This window comes from Mus musculus, chromosome 18 (genome assembly GCF_000001635.26).
Source record: "Mus musculus strain C57BL/6J chromosome 18, GRCm38.p6 C57BL/6J".
Taxonomy (NCBI): domain Eukaryota; kingdom Metazoa; phylum Chordata; class Mammalia; order Rodentia; family Muridae; genus Mus; species Mus musculus.
The window spans coordinates 37080218-37105105 of NC_000084.6; the positions used below are offsets into that span (position 1 = coordinate 37080218).

The 24888-nt window shown below is 37.9% G+C and overlaps 16 protein-coding genes and 1 pseudogene across 16 annotated transcripts in view; all 17 read left to right on the forward strand.

The window, feature by feature from the left end:
• Positions 1-24888, forward strand: part of Pcdha1 (protocadherin alpha 1) — a 257373-nt gene that overhangs the window by 149933 nt on the left and 82552 nt on the right. The gene's annotated exons all lie outside the window — the stretch shown is intronic.
• Positions 1-24888, forward strand: part of Pcdha2 (protocadherin alpha 2) — a 248457-nt gene that overhangs the window by 141013 nt on the left and 82556 nt on the right. The window lies entirely within an intron of this gene.
• Positions 1-24888, forward strand: part of Pcdha3 (protocadherin alpha 3) — a 241576-nt gene that overhangs the window by 134130 nt on the left and 82558 nt on the right. The gene's annotated exons all lie outside the window — the stretch shown is intronic.
• The window catches only part of Gm37013 (predicted gene, 37013), an 889226-nt gene that overhangs the window by 127570 nt on the left and 736768 nt on the right, over positions 1-24888 (forward strand). The window lies entirely within an intron of this gene.
• Pcdha4 (protocadherin alpha 4) overlaps positions 1-24888 on the forward strand; it is a 234969-nt gene that overhangs the window by 127529 nt on the left and 82552 nt on the right. The window lies entirely within an intron of this gene.
• Pcdha5 (protocadherin alpha 5) overlaps positions 1-24888 on the forward strand; it is a 227388-nt gene that overhangs the window by 119942 nt on the left and 82558 nt on the right. The window lies entirely within an intron of this gene.
• Pcdha6 (protocadherin alpha 6) overlaps positions 1-24888 on the forward strand; it is a 221273-nt gene that overhangs the window by 112593 nt on the left and 83792 nt on the right. The window lies entirely within an intron of this gene.
• The window catches only part of Gm38666 (predicted gene, 38666), an 874243-nt gene that overhangs the window by 112587 nt on the left and 736768 nt on the right, over positions 1-24888 (forward strand). The gene's annotated exons all lie outside the window — the stretch shown is intronic.
• The window catches only part of Gm38667 (predicted gene, 38667), an 868072-nt gene that overhangs the window by 106416 nt on the left and 736768 nt on the right, over positions 1-24888 (forward strand). The window lies entirely within an intron of this gene.
• The window catches only part of Pcdha7 (protocadherin alpha 7), a 213853-nt gene that overhangs the window by 106407 nt on the left and 82558 nt on the right, over positions 1-24888 (forward strand). The window lies entirely within an intron of this gene.
• Pcdha8 (protocadherin alpha 8) overlaps positions 1-24888 on the forward strand; it is a 195191-nt gene that overhangs the window by 87751 nt on the left and 82552 nt on the right. The gene's annotated exons all lie outside the window — the stretch shown is intronic.
• Positions 1-24888, forward strand: part of Pcdha9 (protocadherin alpha 9) — a 189778-nt gene that overhangs the window by 82338 nt on the left and 82552 nt on the right. The window lies entirely within an intron of this gene.
• Pcdha10 (protocadherin alpha 10) overlaps positions 1-24888 on the forward strand; it is a 182338-nt gene that overhangs the window by 74898 nt on the left and 82552 nt on the right. The gene's annotated exons all lie outside the window — the stretch shown is intronic.
• Pcdha11 (protocadherin alpha 11) overlaps positions 1-24888 on the forward strand; it is a 176800-nt gene that overhangs the window by 69360 nt on the left and 82552 nt on the right. The gene's annotated exons all lie outside the window — the stretch shown is intronic.
• Positions 1-24888, forward strand: part of Pcdha12 (protocadherin alpha 12) — a 167428-nt gene that overhangs the window by 59988 nt on the left and 82552 nt on the right. The window lies entirely within an intron of this gene.
• Positions 1282-2240, forward strand: Gm19035 (predicted gene, 19035; annotated as a pseudogene).
• The window catches only part of Pcdhac1 (protocadherin alpha subfamily C, 1), a 97522-nt gene continuing 82552 nt past the window's right edge, over positions 9919-24888 (forward strand). Inside the window, exon 1 of the mRNA NM_001003671.1 lies at positions 9919-12354. Coding sequence (NP_001003671.1) covers positions 9919-12354 — 2436 coding nt within the window. The remainder of the gene's footprint in view (positions 12355-24888) is intronic.

The following is a 24888-nucleotide window of genomic DNA, read 5'->3' on the forward strand; positions in this document are numbered from 1 at the left end:
GTCACATTTTATCCATAGTTAAGAAACAGAGATTGTAAAAGGCTTGCACAGTTCTCAGATCCTTATCCTCTTTTTATTTAGTTCAGGGTGTAGCCCAAAAAATGGTACCACCCACATTTAGGAGTCATCTCAGTTATCAGTCACCAGTTAACCCAACTGAGACAATCCCTCATGGGTATGAACAGAGTCCCATCTGCCAGATGTTTCTATATTTTGTCAAAACTAACAACACTAACCATAGAATGTTGACTCTGTATTCTTGTATATTGGTACCATGTAACTAAATTTTTTTTAATATTACAGGTCAGTAGTTCTCAACCTGTGGCTCATGATCCCCCTGGCAAACCTATATATCCAAAACCTTTTACATTACAATTCACCACAGTAGCAAAATTGCAGCTCTGAGGTAGCAGTGAAAATAATTTTATGCTTGGAGGGGGTCACTTCAGCATGAGGATTTATACTAAAGGGTTGCAGAATTCAGAATGGCAAGAACCACTGTTACAGGGACTCACTTAAGTAGTTTCACTGAACCTCAGAAAAGACTTTGACATTTGGAATTTTGATCAATTTTGCATTTGTTGTCTATAGGTACTTGGAAGTTGGACTAAATGTATTAGCATGAGAGGACTATGAGTCCATAGGGACCAGTGGCAGAAGGCTGTGGTTTGAATGTGAAGTGGTTTTGGTCAGCCTATGTGTTTCAGTATTGGTTTTCAGGCGGTGGTATTGTTTGGAAGGAGTGTAGAATCTTTAGGAAGTGGGGTTTTGCTAGAAGTGTCTCAATGGGATGGCCTTGAACCTTTGTAGTTCAGAACTGCTTCCTGTTTTCTGTTTGCTCACCATCAAGAAGCAGAGAGAGATGAATTGCTGAATGCTCACTCTTTCTTCTTCTCATTCAGTCCAGGACCCTGTCTCTGTGAAACAGTATTCTCCACAGAGTGAGCTGTTCTACCTCAAGTAAACATCTCTGGAAATGCCTTTTCAGGCACAACCAGAAGTCTTATCTCATAGTTAACTCTAGATTTAGTCAATTTCACAGTCAAGCTTAATTCCCACAGGTACTTTATCATGGAATATCTCCAATTTCTCCTACCTATTCCTTGTTGAATTGCTGTTATTCATTTTTCTTACCCAAGAGCTAGAATCATCTCTTGCATTATTACCACCATTATTTCAAGTAAGTAGTCATCTTTTATATAAATAAAGAATAGCAAAATTAACAGTATAGTGGGGCAGGAGCCATCAGTGATTCCTATGTGCACAAGAACTTAAAAAAATGTTAAAGCCAGACAGAAGGATTTGCAATACCTGAAAGTAAAAGTGAAGCAAATACAGAGCTTTTTACCCAGAATACCAAACAGCAGTACTGAAAGTTTCCAGAAATAAAGATACTAGGAAAACCCTGGAAAGGAAAGAGCTAGAATTATAGTGATTGAAACTGGACTAGGAATATTTCAGAACCTCCCTGGAAACTTGCTGGTTGATATCAGGAGGGAAAGAGAGAGAGAGAGAGAGAGAGAGAGAGAGAGAGAGAGAGAGAGAGAGAGAGAGAGAGCTATCTGGTGCTTCCAGGACAGCTGAGTGGAACTAAACTGCAGCTGCCCCTTCAGCCAGATTATTGTGCACAGATGGGAGCAGATCCTGCACCCTCTCACAGGGAGTCTGCAGTAGTGAAGTGGATGACTCCAGTAATGGGGAGCTCATCGTAAAACATAGACTTTTCAGGATTATGGATCGGTGATGGAGAGTTTTGTGAGGTAACCAGATGGAGGTGTGAAGGTCAACTCTGGTAAAATTCAGTTTGTGTTTGTGGTATCTGGAATTGTAACAGGTGCTTCTGCCATCTTACACAATTGTGAATTCTTAGCCAATTCCAGTTGAGTGCGTTTGGATCCCATGTTGCAGCTGTTGGAGTGGTGAGTCTTGAAACTGAGCCAGGGCACTTGATGTTGATGCTCAGGTCCCTGTACAATGTGATCATCAATTCAAAAGGCTTGAAATGCATCACAGAGAGCCCAGAATTCACCCATTTACTGTGGTGGCTTTTGAATGATGAAGACTCAGAGGTAAGTCTTTTCATTTTTCACTCATACAATCTATGGTTCTAGAACCAGAAATCTTTCCCAAGTGGCCCTTTGAGTTTGAGCTATCTATCCCCATATTCTGCCATGTCCGAGAGTCCTAATTTCTACCTGTGGGCTGCTTCCCTGGAGCTCCTGGAAGCTCTCTGTGTTCTGAAGAGGTGTGATGGAGCACCAGTGAATTAGTGAACATCCTGTTGTCTCTTCCTTTTCCCAGGTCCTTTGTGTTCAAACGGTCACTGTTTACACTGTGCTAGAGTTGGCAAGCCATGACTAACTATAGATGGAATAATGGATCAAAATCTCTCATCTCCTTCATAGGAGTGCCATACTTGTTAGGTGAGGGATCAATATTGCCAGAGAGGCGACTAAAAAAATGTATCCTCTGGAGAGCCTCTGAGTACCTGGGAAAAGTTTTCTGGAGTTTTTCTTGCTGCTTCAGTGGCTGCTCACACCAGCAGGTCAATCTGAATATGGGAGATTATGTCATCATCTGCCATGTGGTCAGTGTTCTCCCAGGTGCATTTCTGTGACAAACAATTCTTTCTCTCAGTAGGACCTATAATCTCTCTAATGTGCAAATTTACCTTTAAATCCTTTTAGTAAACTTATATCAGATGACATTGGACATTTTAATTCTGTGCTTTTGGTGATTATTTTATTTCTATATAAAGAATAATCAGTTAAAAAAAGGCTGTAGTTAAGTTCATCTTTGGCTACAATTGTCCTGGATTTTCTAGGTAAATGCTGATTCCCATGACAAACACATTTCTGAAACACAGAGGACATGGGGACATATGTATAGAGAAGAGAAAGTCATGTGAAAATGAAGTCAGAGTTGGAAGTATTTTAATAGCTATTATATGCATATGTATATTATATATATATGCTCAATTTGATATATTTTTGAGGTATTTGGGAAAATAGTTTATATAGAAACAAACTATATATTTATAGCAATCCTTTCTTACCATTTCTAGCTCTATTTCTCATATTTGGATTTGAATTACTGTATATGTCATTTTCTTATCTGGGATAAGTGTTCTCTTATCTCTCTACTATATGATGACTTGTAAATCTGTTACATTTCTAAATGGTATGGTTTCAACAATACATTTTAATATCTCATTTCATATAATTGCTTTAAACATTTACTTTCAAGTGGATCCCCATAACTAAAGATCATATTTTCTTATTCAAACCAATTTCTTGAGAAAGAAAATGAGACCTCTATTATTAAAGTCCAAAATAGAATTTGATTATTTGACAGCCATGATATTTTTGTCACAGAAACAAAACTACCCAAGACTGGGTAAGTTTTAAGAAAAAAAATGTTCATTTTGGCCTTAAGTTCTGGGCAGCTAGGGAAGTCAAATAACATGGCAAGAGAATCTGTTTGCTTCTGCACTGTACTGAATGTTGATAAGTAGAGGAGTGCACTCAGGAGACTACCAGTAATCAATAGCAAGAAAGTGAGTACATGAGGCCAAACTGGCTTTATAAAGCCCACTGTCTTTCCTAGAGAAAAAACACACAGATTGGCCATCCAATACTGAAGGGTCAGTCCTGAAAACATATACACACAGGTAACATTATAAGACTGAGGAAGTTGTGTTTATTTATTTAAGAACAGATGCACATGTAACAATTTTTAGAAGGCCATTATTTTGAAAGAGATCAAAGTGGTGTGTGTGTGTGTGTGTGTGTGTGTGTGTGTGTGTGTGTGTGTGTGGTAGGTTAACATAGAAGGGTTTAGAGTGAGAAAAGTGATGTAATTATACTTTAACTAAAAAGTATTTCAAAACCCTGCTCTCATGGTAACCAATCCAGTCCCAAGAGACCTAATGCATTGCTGCAAGACTGAGGCGAACGTTAGTCACTTAATCACCTTTCACAAGACCTCACCTCATAAAGATTCTTTCACTGCCCTGTGGTGGTGGTGCAAGCCTCTAATCCCAGCTCTCAGGAGGCAAAGGCAGATTTATCTCTGTGAGTTTGAGCCAGCCTGGTCTACAAAACGAGTTCCAGGGCAGTTAGAGCTATACAGAGAAACTTTTAATTATTATTAAATTATTATTATTATTATTTGTTATTATTATTATTATGGTATTGGTAACTAAGTTTTCAATATATGAACCTCTGGGGATATGAACCATATCACATGCTTTTTTCAATAAATTGAAAGTAAAAATTTCATGTCCTTTTATGGATTAAAATGGAAAGTCTAAACCCACACAACCCATTCTCCTTGACAACATTTTATCAGATAATGGTTAGGCTGACATAAATGTTTGACAAATATACTATCAATATTTTCCAGAAGGCATCCCACATAAGTCTCATAAGATTTCAACATGGTAAACATGAATCACTAGCTCATCATTAGAGGATATACTTAAGAGAAATTTGATAGTTGTTTGACAGCTTTATCACAAGTCATTTGCCACTTGCATATTAAATATTAAATGGAATTTCCTTATATATATATATATATATATATATATATATATATATACACATACATACATACATACATACATACCAGGATACTTCCTACAAATACTATTCAATACTGGCATGGGTTTTCTAGATAATACAGGGTAAGGAAAATATGTAAGTTATAAAGGAGAATACAATATATTATTAGATGTGAAAATTTCCAGATAATATAGATTTCTATTTGTAAAATCCCAGCACATCAAGGCAAAAACTAGTAAAGGAAGCAAATAAAAAGGCCCCTTACCAAAATATATGAATAGTCATATATCTTATATAAAGTGGCATTGTGTTTATATATAATCTATTCATATCCTCATGTATACTATATGTTGTGTCTATATTACTTTAAATACTTAATACAATGTAAATGCTGTGTAAATATTTTTTATACTTATCATTCAGAAAAGAGTTACAAGAAAACAATCTACATGATACTTCAAAAACAATATTTGAAATTTTCAATAGTGATTGATTAATGGATGTTGGCCCAAAGATATAAAAGCTGACTCTATAAGTGAAATCACATAGTGTTTATCTTTTTGTTTTACTTAATGACCTTCAGGCTCATCTATGTTGTATAAAAATAACAAAATGAGCCAGATGGTGGTAATACATGCCTTTTATCCCAGGACTGGGGAGTCAGAGGCAGGCAGATCTTTAAGTTGGAGAACAGCCTGATTTATAGGCTAATTTCTGGGACAGCTAGGGCTATACAGGACAAAATGGAATTCTTTAATTTAATTCTATGGAACATATTTGCACTTTCTTTATTCTTTAACAGGGTAATGGGCTCTTAGTTTGGTTCTAACTCTAACCAGTTTGGAGTTCTATGAAGCAGCGAACATAGAACCAGGTCTCTCATTGACATACTTATTTTTCTCTGAATATATATATATATATATACTCAGCAGTGGAATTGCTAGATCATTTGTCTTATTTTAAATTTCAAAAAGATTTATTTATCTATTTCTTTTTGTATGTATAGGTATTTTGCCTGAATGTTTATCTGTGAACCATGGGCATGTAGCAATGACAGAGATCATAAGGGGGTGACAGATACCCAGGAACAGTTAGAGAATGGACCGGGGCAGGGGAGTAAAGTATGGAGTGTAAAACAAAAAACAAAACACTTGAGGATCTTTCAGAATGTTTTTCTTAATAACTGCATAAATTTTCATTTCTACCAATAGTGTAACAAAAACAATTTTTATTTATTTGCCTCCATATAAATACTTCACCTTCTGACAAGAATAATTCTAGCTAGTGCAAGATGATATTACAGTGTTATTTTAAATTTTATTTATTTGGTGATAATTGATTTTGAGCACTTTTCATATTCTGCTAGATCTTCATATGTCTTCTCTTGAGAAGTGTCTATTTAAGTACCTGATAAGCCTGTTCCTTTTTTTGACAGTTCTGGAGGGATCATACTCTGGGCCTTTGAGATGCTAGGTGAATGTTTAATGAATGAATTGGGTCTCCTTTAACCACTTTTAATTAGCTTTTAAAATTACTATTGAGTTGAGTTATTTATATTTGTTAATCTCCTATCAAATGTATCACATTCTCTTCACACAACTTAATTTTAATGGCTTCAGAGGATAAAAAACTTGGATATGATCTAGTGTGGACTTAAGTTTTTCCTTAAACCTGCTTTATAGGTTTCTAAGAATGCTTCAACCTCCCTTGTAGCCCACCAACCATAGGCAGGAAAAGAAGAAAGTTTATAGGAAAAGAGGGTTGTGGACCTATTTAGAAGTAGTTCTTTGGAGTGATTCCACTCTTCATTGTCAGGATACCAGCAACCCAGTCCAATAGCAAGCACCATGATCAGTAGCAGCAGCTCGATCCACCAGAAACCACAAGGTTATGTAGAATCTGCTCGAGTCAGCAGAAGTGACCGGCAAAGACCAGGGAAGACTTGCTTGGCTAGGGAAGGCCATCGGAGACCAGAGAAGGGTAGTAAAGGGTAGCAATGAGAAAGCGACCTCTCACTGTTTATGGAATTCCATTTATATCCTTTTCAAACATCATGGACCAACGAAATATCACATGCTGTCTCATGTGTCTGCTTCAGCAAAACATCCTCACAGGACAGCTCCCAGAAAAACATCACAGGACACAACTGAGTTTCCAAGGAAACCAGAAATTTTCACTTCAGTCTAGAGTTTCAAGGATAAAATTAAAAAGTCACAAAGGCCATGAAAAGTGAGCTGACAGATTTCCTGAAATAGGAAAATAAATACAGAAATTAAGGCCACATCAAAAGTAGTAAAACAGTGAACAGCCAACCCCTGCTGTCATACAGTCAGGGGAGAGGGTTGGGAGAGGCTCAATGGTGCACTTCTCATTACTGGGTGTGAGCCTTGTGATTGATACCAGCACTATAAAAAGCAAAGAAGGAAAAACAAAAACAAAAGCAAAATGGAAAAGCAATGTATGATAAGATTGAAAATAAATGGGAAATGAGAAATAAATTCAGGGAAATAACAAATAAGTTCAACAAACTTGAAAAGTATAGTTTGAAGCAGGAAAAGGACATCTAATATATTCTCAGTGTTCTTAGAGAAATAAAATACATGGTAAGGTGGAAAATACAAAAGCATTATTCAGGAGGAAATGTGAAGCCAGGGCTGGTGGTACACACTTTTGATCTCAGCACTCAGGAGGAGGAGGAGGAGTCAGGTGGATCTCTACGAGTTTGAGGCCAGCCTGATCCCACATTGAGTTTCATGACAGCCAGAGCCACATAGAGCGACTGTCTCAAACAAAGAAAGAAAAACAAACAAACAAAGATTAGACTTTGAGTAAAAGGGATATCAGAACTTGACTTTCAAGAATATCTAGGTTGCTTTCAGGACAGCAGATAGGCAGTAAGAATGGTTCGCCTTAACAGTCAACCTGCAAATTTGGGATATCTGATTATACATACAGTACTCAGAACAAAGAGTCTAGTGCTTTCTTTACCTTTTCAGCTGGTTGACTAATTCTGAGGGCCATATTTTAAAAGTAAAATAAAAATTATATGTATATCTATGTATATATGTATATATATGATATTCTGATAATTGCTGTATAATTCTACAAAAAAGTACATACAGAGTAGAGTTAGACTGCAGATTCATAAAGACAGATTCAAGGCATTTGAGAAGATATGTCATAGGGGAAAGCAAGTTCCTTGGAGTAGAAACTTGAGAACTCTCACAGTAATTTGTTATTGGTAAAAGGTTTAAATAAAACAAGTGACGTGAGATTTGAATGTATTCATTAAGAATGTTTAGCTTTTTACTTTGTGTCTGAGACTTAGTTAAAATCAGAGAAACAAAGTCATATGATTCAGATTTCTATGGTCAGATTTCTCACTCTGCTAGACTTGATTTGGGTCCTTGATTAAGCTATTTTATAGGATTAAAATTTACTTAATGTGAAAGTGATGTTCTATCTGTTAATTTTCATAGCTATCTTTCTATCCATGACTCAAATGAGATCCTATGACAGCTTAAACAGAGAGATAGCAAAAAGAAAAACTAAAAAATGTGATGTTGGCTATGATTTTTGTGAAAATTTCCCATGCTGATTCTCTCTGTGTTTTTCTTTCCCTTACATCTTAGTCTACACCCCTCCACACCACCCTCCTGGACACAGCTCAGAATTTCTAAACCTGATATAATTGCAGGTTTGACTTCAGGTCCAAAACTAAAGAGGACTTCTCAGATGCATACAGCTTTCCAGCTATATTCGTTCTGCTGTGAATACATAGGAAAATGGAAAGAATAATCTACATCCCTAAGCAGGCACCCTCGCTAGGCTAGGCTAAGAGGAGAAAGTGCAAACCCTACCCCCTGGTAGATGATCAGATCATTCACTGTTTTGGAAATTTGGTGAGGAACAAATACAGTTGTATGGGCTGCTTCACATCTGGCAAAGTCCGTTAGTGATGTCCACACCGTGGTGTGAGTCTTGCTTTACTTTAGTCTCAGATCTGGTAAAGTTTGCTTTGATTGCTGAAGCAAACCAGTGAGGACACATTTACCATTTTCATTGTGCTGTTATTACTATTTCATTGTGCTTCCTGTTATTTCTAGTTCCCCAAAGAGATCGAGAATCTGCCTGTGATGCCCAGGGGGGAAATTGGTATTTAGTGGAACACTGCAGTTAATAATTCCACTTTTGGTCTTAAGAGGAGAATGCGGAAGTTGTCCATTTAAATCAGCAAATTAAAAACATAGCATTTCACACATAGATAAAGGTCGAGAGAATTGTGTGATTAACATACATGTGCAGTCATTCACATTCAAAAAATGTTACTAGTTAAGTACAATATTATGGGAACTTCTAGTTTTGATCCCATTCAGGTTTTGCCTTGCAGATTTTGATCCTCGGGGACTCTGAACAACTTTATCAAATGAAAGATTTGAATGAGCAATTTAGTGTTTAATATTTAATTAACTCATTCTTTATCAGCTCATCCTTCGGGGAAAGAGACTGACTGCAGGGTACTAGGTAACACGTGTACTTCCCCCTCCCCTTAAATAGAGATACTTCTCATAAAACTGACCATTATCCTCTGCAGATCAGGTTAAAAGTGAAAGCTGCTTCCCATTGCTGTTTTCTAATGTTTGCAGGGAATGAATTTTGGGTCCTGGCCACACTGTGCTGAAGAACACCAGTCAGTTTCTTTTTCTCCACATGGTCGTAGGTCCTCTTAGGGGACAGTTGGCAAGCTTGCGGTTTTGCTTCTTAGTTTTGACTGGTTGATGACACCTTATTCTCTCCAGAATCTTGGGTGGCTTGAAAAGGAAAGGGTAGGTAGTTACTCCTAAGGGAAGAGAAGCGGGTTCACTGAAAGATTGGAGCACAGAACTTTGCTCCCGCTGGCTCCACTGCCTCTAAAAGGCTGAATCTAGAGGAAGTTTGAAGTGAACACCAGTGTTGGTCCCCAGAGACCTGCCTTGTCACCCCATATTGAACCAGCAGTAGCCAGCCAACAGCCACAAGGAAACATCACTAGAAGGAGGCGTGTCAGTTCCTCCAGCATCTTTCAAGTCCAGACCAGCGTTAGCGGTCCAGAGCCAGACAAAGGACCCCAGCCCGGGCGAGCGCGGACTGAGCCTCCCCACCCGGGCAGTTTATCTCTGCACCCCTAGGCGGCGCTGTGCCCCTCCGCACCCAGCACATCCATCAGCCTTGCAGGGGCGGAACGCCAGTGGCCGCAACACTTGGAGCTTGCAATGCAAGCAGGCGGAACAGCTCGTGCGTTTTCCAGTCTCCTCTCCAGGAGTTCGGAGCATGGTCCCGGGTCGCCGCAACTGGAGCGTGGAGGCCGAAAGGGAGGATGGTGGGCTGGGGAATGGCGGTTCTGTGTTGGTGGGTCTCTTGTGGTGCTGCAGCGGGACAGCTGGAGTATTCGGTGTTGGAGGAGACGGAACCGGGAGTTACTGTAGGCAATATCGCCTCGGACTTGAAGCTGTCAGCAGCTGTTCTGTCCTTGCGGAACTTTCGCTTCCTTTCCAACTACAGAGAGTCCTACTTCGGGGTCGACCTGGGCAGCGGTAGCTTGGTGGTTCAAGAGCTAGCGGACCGCGAGCAGTTGTGCCCGGCCAAAGCTTCTTGCATCCTGACATATGAGCTAATGTTTGAGGACCCTCTAGAGCTGCACAAAATACGTGTTCACCTTCTAGACACCAACGACAATTCACCTCTCTTCCCTGCTGGAGATGTGCACTTGCACATCCCGGAGTTCCTGCCACCGGGAGCCCGGTTCATTCTTCCGAATGCCCAAGATGCCGATGAGGGAAGCAACGGCGCGCTAAGTTACAGCCTAAGCATTAGCCAGCACTTTCGCCTGGACATGGGATCGCGGGTCGATGGTAGCAAATACCCAGAGCTGGTGCTAGAGAAAGCGCTGGATCGAGAGCAGCGGGACACCCACCTGCTGGTGCTCACTGCTCAGGATGGTGGCCTGCCTGCACGCTCTGGGGCCGCTCAAGTCACTATCACTGTGGTGGACACCAACGACAATGCACCTGTATTTGAGCACTCCGTATACAGTACTAAGGTTCCAGAGACTGCACCCAATGGAACTGTGCTATTCCACGTTCAAGCCTTGGATCCGGATGAAGGATCCAATGGAGAAGTCTGGTACTCCTTAAGCAATAGCACACCAGCAGAGCTGAGGCACCTCTTTCACGTACATCCTAAAAGTGGGGAGGTTCAAGTAGCTGCTTCACTAGGTCCACCAGAAACGTTATTGGAAGCATTTGTTGAAGCAAGAGATGAAGGTGCTTTTAGTCTAGCTAGCACTACTAAACTGCTTGTGGAGGTGACTGATGTGAACGATCATGCCCCCCAGATGGACTTCATGACCTTCTCCAGCTCAATACTCGAGGATGCAGCTCCTGGCACAGTGATTGCTCTCCTTAGTGTAAAGGATGAGGACCTAGGTTCCAATGGTAAGGTCACTTGTAGCATGTCCAGCAAAGGCCCCTTTCAGTTGAAGGCTTCCTTTGATAGCTACTACAGACTGCTGACCGATGGGCCCCTGGATCGGGAGCAAGCAAGTGAATACCAGATCCTGATCTCTGCTTCAGACGGTGGCTCACCCCCATTAAGTACCCGAAGGACACTCACTGTGTCAGTTGCTGATGTGAATGACAACACACCAAACTTTCCTCAACCACAACAGGAACTTTTTGTGGCTGAAAACAATAGCCCTGGAGTTTCCTTAGGCGGTGTGTTTGCTCAGGACCCAGATCTGGGGGAGAATGGCTTTGTCTTTTATGAGCTGTTGGATGTCATTTCTGAACGGATGCCAGTTTCCTCCAGCTTGGTGGCAGTGGAACCAACCACTGGTGTTATCACTGCCAAAACTTCCTTTGACTTTGAGCAGCTCAGGGGGTTTAACTTCCAAGTGGAAGGCCGAGATGGTGGCATTCCTCCCAGAAGTGCAACAGTGACTGTGAACTTGTTTGTGGTAGACAGGAATGACAATGCACCAGACATCTTGTTTCCCTTGCCTAGAAATGGCTCTATCCCAGTGGAAAGAGTGCCCCGCTTTGCCCGAGCTGGACACCTAGTCACAAAAGTGGTAGCAGAGGATGCAGACAGTGGTTCCAATGCCTGGCTCTCCTACCACATTTCTCAGGCTTCTGACTCTAGTCTTTTCAGAATTTCAGTCAACACCGGAGAGCTGCGAACTGCACGTTTAGTGTTTCCCACTGATGCGGTCAAGCAGAGCGTGGTGGTAGTGGTTCAGGACCACGGAGAGCCACCGCTTTCCTCCTCTGTTATTCTGGGTGTGCTGTTGAGCAACGCAGCTCCTCAGGTCATTCCAGACTTTGAAGATATCTGGGAACCAAGAGCACAGCTTTCTGCCCGGAACTTGTACTTGATAATAGCCCTGGTCTGCATTTCCTTTTTATTTCTGGGGTGCTTGTTTTTCTTTGTGTGCATCAAGTTGAACCAGAGCCCAGATTGTTGCTCTCAGAACTTCTGTCATTCTCCAGAAAATGAGAGACACAAGAGGACGATGGCTTCTAGTCCTTGGGTGACATCAGCCACAATAGATGTCACCACAGTCGAGAGACTTTCTCAGACATATCTCTATCAAGCTTCTCTGGGACCTGGTTATGGTAATAACAGCTTTTTCTTGCATGGGAAATACAAGGCTGCTGATCTGAGAAATCTGGCCCCTGGTGTAGGAATGAATTTGCCAGTATCCTGTGTTCAGATTCGGAATAGGAAAGGGGATCATTCAAATGTGGAAGCCGTGGTAAGCACATATTATGTGGTTTGACTCCTCTGGCAAGGAGATAGTTACTAGCTATGTTCTAGGATATTTCTTAGATGAGTCCTTTTTTGGTTTATGTGTAACCATTTGATTCCTTTCACACTATGTCAAGAATTCTGGCAACTTGCATTAGAATATTGTTTCAGATCTCAAGGAATTTAGTTATTTTTTATAACTTAAATGTTAAAGATTGATTGTGTATGTGTGTGTCCATGTGCATGTGTGAAACATGGAGTGTCTGTGGATATCAGAGAGAACTGGTTTTGTTTCTATCATGCAGATTCTGGGTACTGGATTCAAGTTGTCAAGCATCTTTATCTGCTGAACCGTTTCATATAGTTTATTCCTGAGAAACATTAAAAGCTATCAAAATCTATATTAGTAATGTGAAATAGCATCCTAAAATTAAAGAGAAAGGAGTGCTGGAGTGTCCCTTGGGCAATAGATATGAGAGAGATTCCCCACAGAATCCTAAAGTGAAGAGCCATGTGAGTACACATGTCATGAACCAAATGCAGAAGACACACTCAGATCACTACAATACTTCATGGAAAGATGGTCATCACTGGAGGTAGAAAGTAAACTGCAGTGGGTGCTCATCAAAGATAGTGATAAAACTTGAGTGAATGTCTGGATGGAAAGAAGGAATCAAAGACAGATTCATAGAAGAGATGAGGTTTGCCTTTAGTTTTGAATGGTATTTAATAAAATATGGCATATTCTGTATCCTGTACTTTTTCTGAGTATCATTAGGGCAAATTCTCTTTGAGAAATGCTGCTTAGACATAGATAATAACTCCACAATACTTTGCAAATACATAAAAATTACAAGCATATCTCAGAATGCCTATTTGTATTGATATAAAGAAGGTAAATGTTTTGACCTTTATTTTGTTTAATAAAAACAAAAGCCTATTTTTCCAAAAAGAAAAAAATGAGCACTTTTTGTCAGACATATATGAGTCTTCAGAGTTATCTTTATTTTTCAAAATTCCTTCAACATGGACTCAATTTTCTTATTATTTTACGAGTTTCTGTATTTGAGAGTGACATACATAATACAAGTTAAGTAAAAGTGGCCTTTGGAATTTCAACAAATTTGAATGGAGTTAAGCCAGTGCAGTTTACACCATTACTATTATACATTATTATTTTCTGCTCTATTCTTGAAATAATTATGGAAACAAGAAATTATGAACACAGAAATCAAGGAAGTAAAACAAAGCTTGTTTTACTCTCCTAAGAAATAAGGGGAAATGGCTTGAGAATTATTCCTCTCTCAAACAATTATGGTACTAAAAGTACAAATTTGCCATTTCACATGCTGTGATAAAAGCTAAATGTAAACTATACCCCCTGGATGAATTAATAAGTGTACAAATAATAGATTGAAATATGAACACTTCAACATGTACCTATAGTTAATAGTTTAATGGCTATTTGCAAATATAATGAATGCATTTTCAAATACAAGGAAATGGTTGGACAGAGAAGCTTTCTGGCCCTAAAACTAGCATGAAAAGACTTCAGTGATATATTCTGGAATAAGTGTGACTCCAGTTCCTTAGATGGTTAAGGAATCAAGAGAGTCACATATTATTACAATATGAAACTTGCAGAAATTGCTACCTATAAAATTTCAGTGTTAAGGGAGGAAATTTCAGTGTGCCAATGTTAACCATTCAAGCATCAATGTACTTAAAATGTAAATACCATTAATTTACTTAATTTCTTTCTGTTCTGTTTCATTTTGTTTCAACACTGTGGTTTCAGTATGTAACCCTGGTCTGGAACTTACTGTGTAGAATAGGTTAACATCTAACTCACAGAAATCAGCCTAGATCTGCTTCCCAGGTGCTGGAAACAAATGTATAGGTCATCATTCCTTGCTCATTGCTTTTGTGAAAAAGAGAGATGAGGATATTAGGGATAAGCATAGTTTGAGAAATGGGTTTGATGAGAAAAGAGAAATGTTAGTAAGGCATAATAAATGTCAATGGATATGGAATTTTAAAAGGAAAACGAGGCCTTTATTTTTTTTAAGTAGGCTGAACAGATGCCTCCTCATGTAAGAGTACTTGCTATGAAACCATGATAACTTAATTTTGAATCCCCACCATCCATGCAACACTGAAGGCATGCCTACAAACTGTACTTGTGTTGGCTGGCAGAGACAGGCTGGCTCTGAACACTACAGGGCTAACTGGACAAGCCTAAGTGTGAGTTCAGTTCCGTGAGAAACCCTGGATTATTTCAGGTAGAAGACCCTCCATCTCCCCCTCTAGCTTCTGCATGTGGAGCAGGGGTGCATACATCTGCAGGTCAACATGAATGCATTGCCTCCCACCATAAAAGAAACTAAAAAAATAATGGTATAAAAAAGGCCCCTGATATTGATATTATATGAAATATTGATTTTCTATGAAAGATAAAGTGGCAGAGTTATGTAAAAACATCTGTTTATATTTTGTTAATTTCAAAGTTGTTTTCTCCTTTTTGCTCATTTGCAATACATTGACAATTTATAATATCAAAAGTTGTTAGCTTAAGAAATCCAGTCAAACATGAATTTCATCTTCATCTCCCATACTGAAACTGTGTAACAGACACAAACAAAATTGATATACTGTGTAACAAATAATGTGCCTCTCATCATTGTCTTGTTTTGTTTTTCTGCTAATGTAGGCCCAATTCCTTAAGTTTGTATCAAGGAAGATACCCCTGGTGGGTAAATTTGGACCTTCCATTTATAGTTGAGCTATTGGCAATGTTTTGGAAAACAGCACTGTAGCAAAAGTGGATGGACAGCATAAAAGTAGTCTTTAATATATTAAAGTTACTGGATTGAGCATCTAATTGCTATATTAAGGTGTAACTATTCAAGAATAAATAGGGCATAGGATACTTGCAACATGACATGTTTACAGAGTGATAGAATGCATTTGACATGCAAAATGTGTTTATTTATTTGTTGATATCCAGTTGTAAGTTGACTACCACAGGTTGATTAGATATTTCCTTGTAACTATTTTGACTTTGACGATACTGGTCATGCTTTAAAACGTTTTAGATTGCTGTCACTTAGAAAGCTTGTATGACATATGAAGTATATTCAGATTTTAAAAACTTCATTTATATAGTATAACAGTACTTATTGTAAGCTTGGGACAGTCAGATAGGTAAAAAAGAAAGTTAGCATTTTTATTGATTATGGTTTTCTGTAATGTCTCCTTCTGTTGCCAAGAGAAGTTTCCTTGATGAGGGGAAAGTGACACTTACCTGTGGGCATAAGGATAAATATTTAGAATGTAGTCCCAGATTATGCTGACTTTGTAAAGTGGCAGTTCTAAGTTCTTCAAGATCCATGTCTTTAATAGCCCTGGCTTGTTGGCTAGATTTTTGGTACCAAGCATGATATCACTCTTGCTGAGCGGGTCTTAAGTCCAATTAGAGAGCTGTTGGTTACTGCTGAGATACATGTACCAATATCACACCCTTATGGTTATCATGCCATGCAGATCATTGTTGTGGTTTATAAGCATCATAGCTGGATAGAATTCTTGGTTGATTTTCTCATATGAAAGCTTGCAGACTTGTGGAGTTCAGCCCTACTGTATAAATTTACAACATGACTCCTGTACTTAAGGCCTAAGATCAAAGATGTTAAGAACCAGAACAGGGAATTTGCTCCTGGGAATGTCAGAAGTGATACCCATAAAGTCTTACCAATATGGTTGCATAAATAAGATCTGAACAAAGATGACACAAATAGACCTGCTAATGTGGAAGGTGGAAAACTCATGAGGCCTCATCCCTACACAAAGAGTGTCAGACAACTAAGAAGTGCTGAGAGTTAGAGAAAGAGTCTTCCCCAGGGAAAGGCATGCTAATTAGTTATACAATACCAAAGGGTCAGTACTGAAAACATGCATATAAGTAACCTTATACAGACTAAGCAGGTTATTGTTGTATTATGTATTTATGTAAAAACCTCATTTATATAGTATAATAGAGAAACCTCATTTATATAGTATAATAGAAAAACTATAATAGAAAAATAGGATAGGTAATTTTGTTATATATTATATATATAATACATATTGTTTTAAACAATAAAAAAGGAGGACTTGAATTTGAAAGAGAGCAAGGAGGGGTATATGGAATAGCTAGGAGGGAGGAAAGGGAAGGGGGATATAATATAACTATATTATAATCTCAAAAAATAAAAAAGAAATAATTTAACCAGAAGGATAGCATTATAGCTTGAGTGGACAGACAAGAAAAGCAATACCTAGAAATATGTGAGTGGAAAAGTATTGACAATATGTCTGACATGTTAGTGATCTATTGATTTATTTTGTTGCCTTCAAGTTTGCAGTTAGAGGGAAGCAGTAGTATTCGCTTATATGGGCTGCATTGAGAACTGACTACTTGCTAAAAGGTTTTTTGTATATTGTTCAAATGCATATAAAATATTAACATTTGTAAGAACATAAAATAGATATGAAGTGCAGTCTAAGCTCCTGACTACAATATTATGGGTTATTGATAAGAGTAATTAAAGCAAGCCAGCAAACAAACAAACAACAAAACCTACAAGCTAATGATCAAAGAGACCACTTGTTTTGCTCCGAGAGTGTTTTGGTTTGTTTGTTTTCTTGCCATGTACTTCTCTTTTTCATTGATAAGTTTTATTGTAACAAAATTCCCCCCTCCAAATTTTGCCATATCCTCCCAACTTCCTTACCCACTTAACTTTATGTGTTTTCATCTTTCAAAAAAAAAAAAAAAAACCAAAACCAAAAACAAAAACAAGAAAAAATACCCCCAAGAAACAAAAGTAACAAAAAACCCAAGAAACTCACAAAAACACACAAAATGAAGATAAAAATAGATGAGTAAAAGATCAACAAGATAAAAAAGGCTAAAGAAAGCAAAAATGAAATTAAAAGCTTGAAATACTATTGGGTTTGTTTTATGATGACCAACCAACTTCTCCTGGGCATGGGGCCTGCCCTGGAGTGTGGTTTACATAGCCAGTGAAAACTGAATCCCACCCGCCCCGTGGCCAGTGTATATCAGCTGAAGATCTTTAGGGTTGGGACCCTGTGTTTACCCTCCCCAACCCCAAGGCTTGGACCTTGTTGAGGTTGAACTTACTCGGGCCTTAGGCATGCTGCCAGTCTTTATATGAGTTTATATATCCTGTTGTGTCTGGGATTCTGTTTCTTTAGAGTCTTCCATTATTTCTAGCTGTTGTAATCTTCCATTTCTTCTTCCACACAGACACCTGAGCCTTGAAGGGAGAGGTTTGATGGAGAACTGAGTACTCCAGTGTTTCTCACTCTTTGGGTGCTGTCCATTTGTGGGTCTCTGGGTCAGTTCCCATCTACTGCAAGAAGATTCTTTGATGTGGTCTGAATGAGGCTCTGATCTATGGGTTTAGCTGTATGTAATCAGGAATCATTTCATTGCTGTGTTCCTTTTACAGAACAGTATGATAGGTTTGCCCCTAGGCTTATGGCTGATCTAGTCTCAGGTCCTTGGCCACATTAGTAGTGAAGTTATGGGTTCCATGGCATGCAATGGGCCTTAAATCCAATTTTAAAATGGGATCTGATTACTCTCATAACATCTATGCCACTATTGCTCGATATATCTTCAGTCAGTTGCTGCTGTGGGTTGCAGGGCTTATAGGTTGGTGATATCGATTATTACTTTTTTCATGCAGTAATGCACAGAGAACCAAGCATGCCATGACTCTAGTCAGTAGGGGTGAATCTTTTAGTTAGACACAAGCTTGACTTTTCCATGTTGGATGATATAAATAAATGTTGTCTTCAGCAATAGAGACTTACCATAGGTTGTGGGGAGTGTCAATAGCTCTGGCAATTGCCTGTGATGTTTAGGGTTTTCCAAAGGACCAATGACTCAAGAAATAACCTATTTTTGGAACTGGAGGTTTTATTGGTGGCATAAAATACTACTTGGAGAGTTCTCACCCCTATTCTTTGGTAACTTCACTTTCTCTTCTATAAGAGTCAGTATATCTGACTTTTATCTTGAGTCACTTGAACCATTTGTAATGTGGTTTTATGAAGGGTGACAGATATGGCTCTATTGGCATTTTTTTCTACATACACGAATCCACTTTTACCAGAATCATTTTTAGAGATTCTGTCTTTTATTCTGGCGTGTATTTTCAATTTGGGCTGGTGAGATTGCTCAGCGGTTAAGAGCACTGATTGCTCTTCCAGAGGTCCTGAGTTCAATTCCCAGCAACCACATGATGACTCACAACCATCTGTAATGGGTTCCTATGTCCTCTTTGACAGTGTACTCATATACATTACATAAATAAGATCTTTAAAAATTTCCCTTTAGAAAAAGACATAAGGTTTTTGGATTTATAATCTGAGTGTTGGTGGACACTCATTGTTAGTGGACTTATGTCTGAGTTTAACTTGGTTACACTGATCAATGTGTTTGTTTTTGTGCCAGCACTACACTGTTTTTATTGCTATAGTTATCTAATACAATTAGAGATTGGAGATGATGGATGATACTCCCAGCAGTTTTTTATTATTTAGGATTGTTTAGATGTCTTGGAGTTTTTGTGTTTCTCTATGGAATTGAGGATTATTATTGAATTTCTGTGAAGAGTTGTGTTGGAATTTGAATGAGACTTGAATTTAGCCTGTAGGTTGTCCTTGATGAATTGGCCATTTTCACGGTATTTATCCTACCAGTTCATAAATATGGAAGATCTTGATATTTTCCTCAATTGCTTTCTTCAATTAAAATATTTGCTTGCTTAGAATTATCCCAACATAATTTTGAGGCTTCTGTTAAGATGGAGAACTACTGATTTTTGTGTGTTAATTTTGCAGCCTGCTTCTTTGCTGAAAGTATTTATGAGCTATATAAGTTTCCTGGTGGATCCTTAAGTCATATATGCATATAATCATATAATCTTCAAATAAAGATATTTTGATTTTCATATTCTTTCTTTTGTATTTGTATCCTCTGGATTGTCTTCAGTTGTCTTATTTCAAGTACTATACTGAGTAGGTGTGGAGTGGACATCATTGCCATATTCCTGATTTTCATAGACATGCTTTGAGTTTCTCTCCACTTAAGTTGATGTTGGCTATGGGCTTTAAGCAAACTACCTTTATTATGTTGAGGAATGTCTCTTGTATTCGTGGTCTTTCCAGGACTTTTATGATGAAAGGATATTGGGTTTGTCAAAGGCCTTTTGTACATCTAATGATATATTCATGTAGTATTTTTCTTTCATTATGTTTATATAGTAGAACATGTTTGTTGATATACATATGTTGAAATATTCCTGCATCTCTGGGTTAAGGCAACTTGATCATGGTGGATAATCCTTTTTATATGTCCATGAATTCAGTTTGCAAGTGTTTTATTGAGAATATTTGCATCTATGTTCATAGGGATATTGGTTTACTATTTTGTTTTTGTTGTTGGTTTTTTGTATCATAGTGGTATTATAAAAAGAAGTAGAAAATGTTCCTTCAGTTTTTATTTTCAGAATAATTTGAAGAGTATTGGCATTAATTCTTCTTTGAAAGTCATGTAGGATTCTGCCCTGAATCTATCTGGCCCTAGACTTTTTTGTTCGTTTCTGAGACTTTAATTACTCCTTCTATTTCACTAGGGATTCCATATCTGTTTAAATTTATTTGATCTTGATTTAACTTTGGTAAGTCATAGATGTCAAAAACTCCATCCATTTCTTCTAGATGATATGGTTACATTTTTATGTTGTATTCTGTATTCATTTATGTGACATTTCCAACTTTGAAGTATACATTTTAAAAATTTGTCATTTTGCTTTTCTAAATTTTTCCAGTGTCTTTTGCAATGCTCCCTTTCATCTCTAATTAATTTGAATTTTTTTCTCTCCCTTTTTAAAGTTAATTTGGCTGAGGACTTGTCATTCTCCTTGATTTTTTTCAAAGAATCAATCTTTGCTTTATTTTTTAATATTGGTTTTGTTTTATTTCATTGATTTAAATCCCAAGTTTGATTCTTTCTTGCCATTTACTCTTTTGGGGTCTTATTTCTTCTTATTATTCTACAGCTTTCAGGTGTGTCATTAAGTTTCTAATTACAAAATTTCTCTAGTTATTTTAAAAAGTATTTTATTTGTTATTTTTAAATTACTGCCATTCCCCCACCCCCTGCTTCTAGTCCCCCTGGCAGTCTGTATGTAGAAGAATGAAAATAGATCCATAGTTATCACTTTGCACAAAGCTCAATTCCAAGTGGAAAAAACCTCTCTAGTGTTTTGTGGATACTTAGTGCTAGAAACTTGCCTCTTAGAACCACTGCACTGACATTGTCTCCCATGGGTTTGGGTAAGTTATGTTTTCATTTTAATTCAATTCTGAAAAGATTTTAAATTTTCTTCTTGACTTCTATGAGTTTGTAAACTTTCAGTTGTTGTTGATATCCAACAACAATCCATAGTGTTAACATAGATAGTAGAGTGTTAGTTCATATTTTTTTATTTTTGATGTTTCATTTATATACCTTTGGTGTTTTGGAAATTTGTTAATTCATATAAACATTTAAGCATTTTGACATAGAGTTGTTCATAATGTCTTCACATGATCTTTTTTACATCTTTAGGGCCTGTGAACTCAGCCCCCATTTCAATCCTGCTGTGACTTAATGTCTCCTTTTACTTTTCATGACTTGATTCAGAAGTAATTTGTGGATTACATTAGCCTTTCAATGTTGTCTTTTCTTTTCTGAGTTTCTTTTTCTTATGCATTTGCATTCTAGTTCATTATTTTTTGCTGTTTCCTTCTTTGCTCAGATATTGTTTTTATTCAATTCATTATTTGTTTTTTTTTTTTTGCTCAGCTTATTGATTTTCAGGCTTTTGGAATTTCTAATTATGCATTTTGGCGTTTTTTTTTTTAACTTAATGTGGCATTAACTTGCCTAGGCAATTCTTAGTTTAGAAACATTTAATTGGAGCATAACATACACCATAGTTCATATTTTATAAATACAAAGATTGATGAAGAATCCAAATCCGACACAATTATGCCACCACCATTAAAATTAAATAGATCAAATGTAATCAGCACCCTAAATGTCCATGTCATCCTGACTCACTTTTGTAATGTAGACATCTTGAGTTATAATATATAGCATATGTTAATCATGTCTCATCTAATAATCACATTAGCCATATATTATTACATGATATGGCTATATTTTTATGTTGAGTTATTTTATTCATTTGCTTATATGACATTCTACCAGGCTATTATTTATAGCAATACTCCATCTGTTAGATTCATAATTTTCTTATACAACTATACAGCACCTTAATTATTCTTTTTCTTTATTGGTAAACTTTTTTTCAAGTTTTTCTTCTATTACTGTGAAAAGTTCTTCAGCACACACTGTTTGCTGCATATACTTTTGCATTTCTGTTGAATATAAGATTAGTTGTGCATATTTCTTGGTAATAAGGTATGAGTAAGTTCTGCTTGAATAGATGCTGCTCATCGTTTCCCAAATTAGTGGTTGCCATTTGCGCAGCAACATTTGAGAGTGATAGTCATTTTACATTCATGTAATACTTAGAATTACGGATATGAGTAATAATTCACCATTTAGTTCTTGACATATTTTTCACTCAGTGCAGTAAATATAGCAGTACTTTCATAAATTACAGTTAGAATGATGTCTTAGGTTTCTCATTGCCGTGAAGAGACACTATGACCAAGGTAACTTCTAAAAGAACAACATTTAATTGGGGCTGGCTTACAGGCTCAGAGCTTTAGTTCATTATCCTTATGGTGGCAAGCATAGCAGCATCCAGGCATGGTACTGGAGAAACTGAGAGATCTACATCTTGTTCCAAAGGCAAACAGGAGAAGACTGGCCCCCACGTGGCTAGGAAGAGGGTCTCAAAATCCACTCACACAGTGACATACTTCCTTTAACAAGGCCACACCTACTCCAACAAGACCACACCTCCTAATTGGCCACACCCCATGAGCCAAGCATATTCAAACAACCATATCCCACTCCCTGCACCCCATAGGTTTGTTCAAACACATGAGTTTATGGGGGCCATACATAGCCATAGTATAATACAAAATACATTTAGTCCAACTTCAAAAGTCCCCATAGTCTATACCAGTCTCAACAATGTCAGTCTTTCTTGAGATTCATTCGATCATTTAACTAAAATCCCATATAAAGTTGAAATGAAAAAGCAGATCACATACCTTAAACATCATGCAGGATATGACACTCTAAAATGTCATAGTGAGGAAATACTAGAACAAACAAGACCAAAAACAAGCTGGACAAACTCCAAACTCTGCATCTCCATGTCTGTTGTCAAAGTGTTCTTCAGATCTCCAACTTATTTCATCTTTGTTGGCTGCAACCAACTTCTTTCTTCTGGGATGGTTACTTTCCCTGTTAGCAGCTTTCCTTGGCAGGTATCCCACAGCTCTGACATCTCTAACATTTTAGGGTATCCATGGTAACTTCAACTTTACAGCTCCTTGTTCCAGTGTTTTGGGATCCACACATGATCTTCTGGGTTTCTCAAAAGGGGTTGGATCATTTATCTGGCTTTGTCCTCTGTAGCACTGTAGTCTCTAATAGACTCTGCTCTACAGCTGTTGCTTTTGGTGGTCATTCCATGGTACTGGTGACTCCATTACGATGGAGTCTTTCACTACAATTAGGCTTCACCAATAGCCTCTAAGGGATCTCTTCATGTTGCCAAGAATCAATCTCTTTGTATTATCCCTTCAGTCCTGGGATGTTAACTGCATCTGAGGCTACATCTTCACCAATGGCCTTCTCTGCCCTCAGTGCCAAGCCACAGTTGCTCTCTGACTCCTTCATAGCTTCAAAACAAGTACCACACATTGCAAATCCAGCTACAGCAATAAGTACAAGCTAAGCTATTTCTGGAACGCAGCTTCTTTGTGCTTCTTTGTGTTTACCTTATGATGCTGGTCTCTTCTCAGTCACCACTAATTTCCTAACTCCAGTTAACCAGCATCAATTGTTCCCATAGTCCCTCTAAAACCAGAGACACATGGCTTAAACTGCTGAGCTCTGCTGCTTGCTGAAGCTGGAACACAGCCCCTTTGTTTTATTACATTATCACCTAGCTTTATGTTTTCTAATTCCTTCACTGTCTGAGCTTGGCTGTCCTGATCTTGAACTCACAGATCTGCATGGCTCTGTCTCCTGAATGTAGAATTAGAAGTATGTACCAACCTGGAAGTAAGCTTTTCTTCACTTAGAGCTTACTCTGTTCCAGGCTAGCCTTGCTTGCCTTTGTCTCCTGGTATTAAAAGTGTATACTACTATGCCTTGGCCTAAACTTTACATGGTCACTATTCTTCAAGATCTGTATCAAAAGCCTGTGTCTTCTAGCCTCAAGATCTGAATCACAAGTGTGCCCCCCCATTTCTATATTGCAGTTTATCCAGATTAAAAGTCTAAATGAAAACAATAACCAGGTAATTACACCTAACATAACATTCCTTATTCAATTGCAAACACAAACAATAAGCTTATCTGGATGGGATCTTGTCTTCAGAACACTACACCCTTAATCTGTTTATCTCATTGAACACAGGATTTAGCTCTTTTTCACTTCCTGGTGCCCATTTATTCCTTGAACCAAAACTTTTGTATTTTTTTCTTTTTAATTTTACTATGCTTCATCAAAATGCTCTTCATAAGACTAAACCACAGCGTAGAGTCTGAACTGGGTTGTTTTGAGACAACCTTTGTCAATGCAATTAATCTGGATTTCTTCACCTTAGCTTCAGGCAGACTCTTCCAAGAAGGGCAAAAACAGCAACATTCTTCACCAAAACATCACAAGAACAGTCTCTAGGCCAAATATTGAAATTCTTCTTCACTGAAACATCTTGGGCCAATTATGCACAGTTCAAATCACTATCAGAACCAATGTCCTCTGTATTCTTATTAGGATGGCCCATTAATTCCCACTTAAAGCATTCCACTGCTTTCCAAAGATCCAAAATCTACAATTCCTCCAATCAAAAGCATGAGCACATCAATATCCCACTCCTGGTACAAACTTAGGGTTTTCAGTGCTGTGAACAGACACCATGAGCAAGGTAACTCTTATAAGGTTACCTTGTGTGGGCATATTTTACTTTCAAATATACATAAAATCATATTTGTTCATACTACCATGATCTCATAAGAGAGCCTTTCATACTATAAAGTTGGAATCTCATAGCGGTAAATAGATATTTTCCAGGAATTCAAACATTTAATTACTTAAAAAAAACACCTATGTGTATGGGTATTTTACCTGCATATATGTCTGTTCACCACATGTGTGTCTTGCCCTCTCAGAGTCCAGAAGAGGGCATCAGATTCCATGAAACTAATATTATAGACAGTTGTGAAGTGCCATGTAGGTGCTGGGAATCAAACCCAGGAAGATGCTTTTAA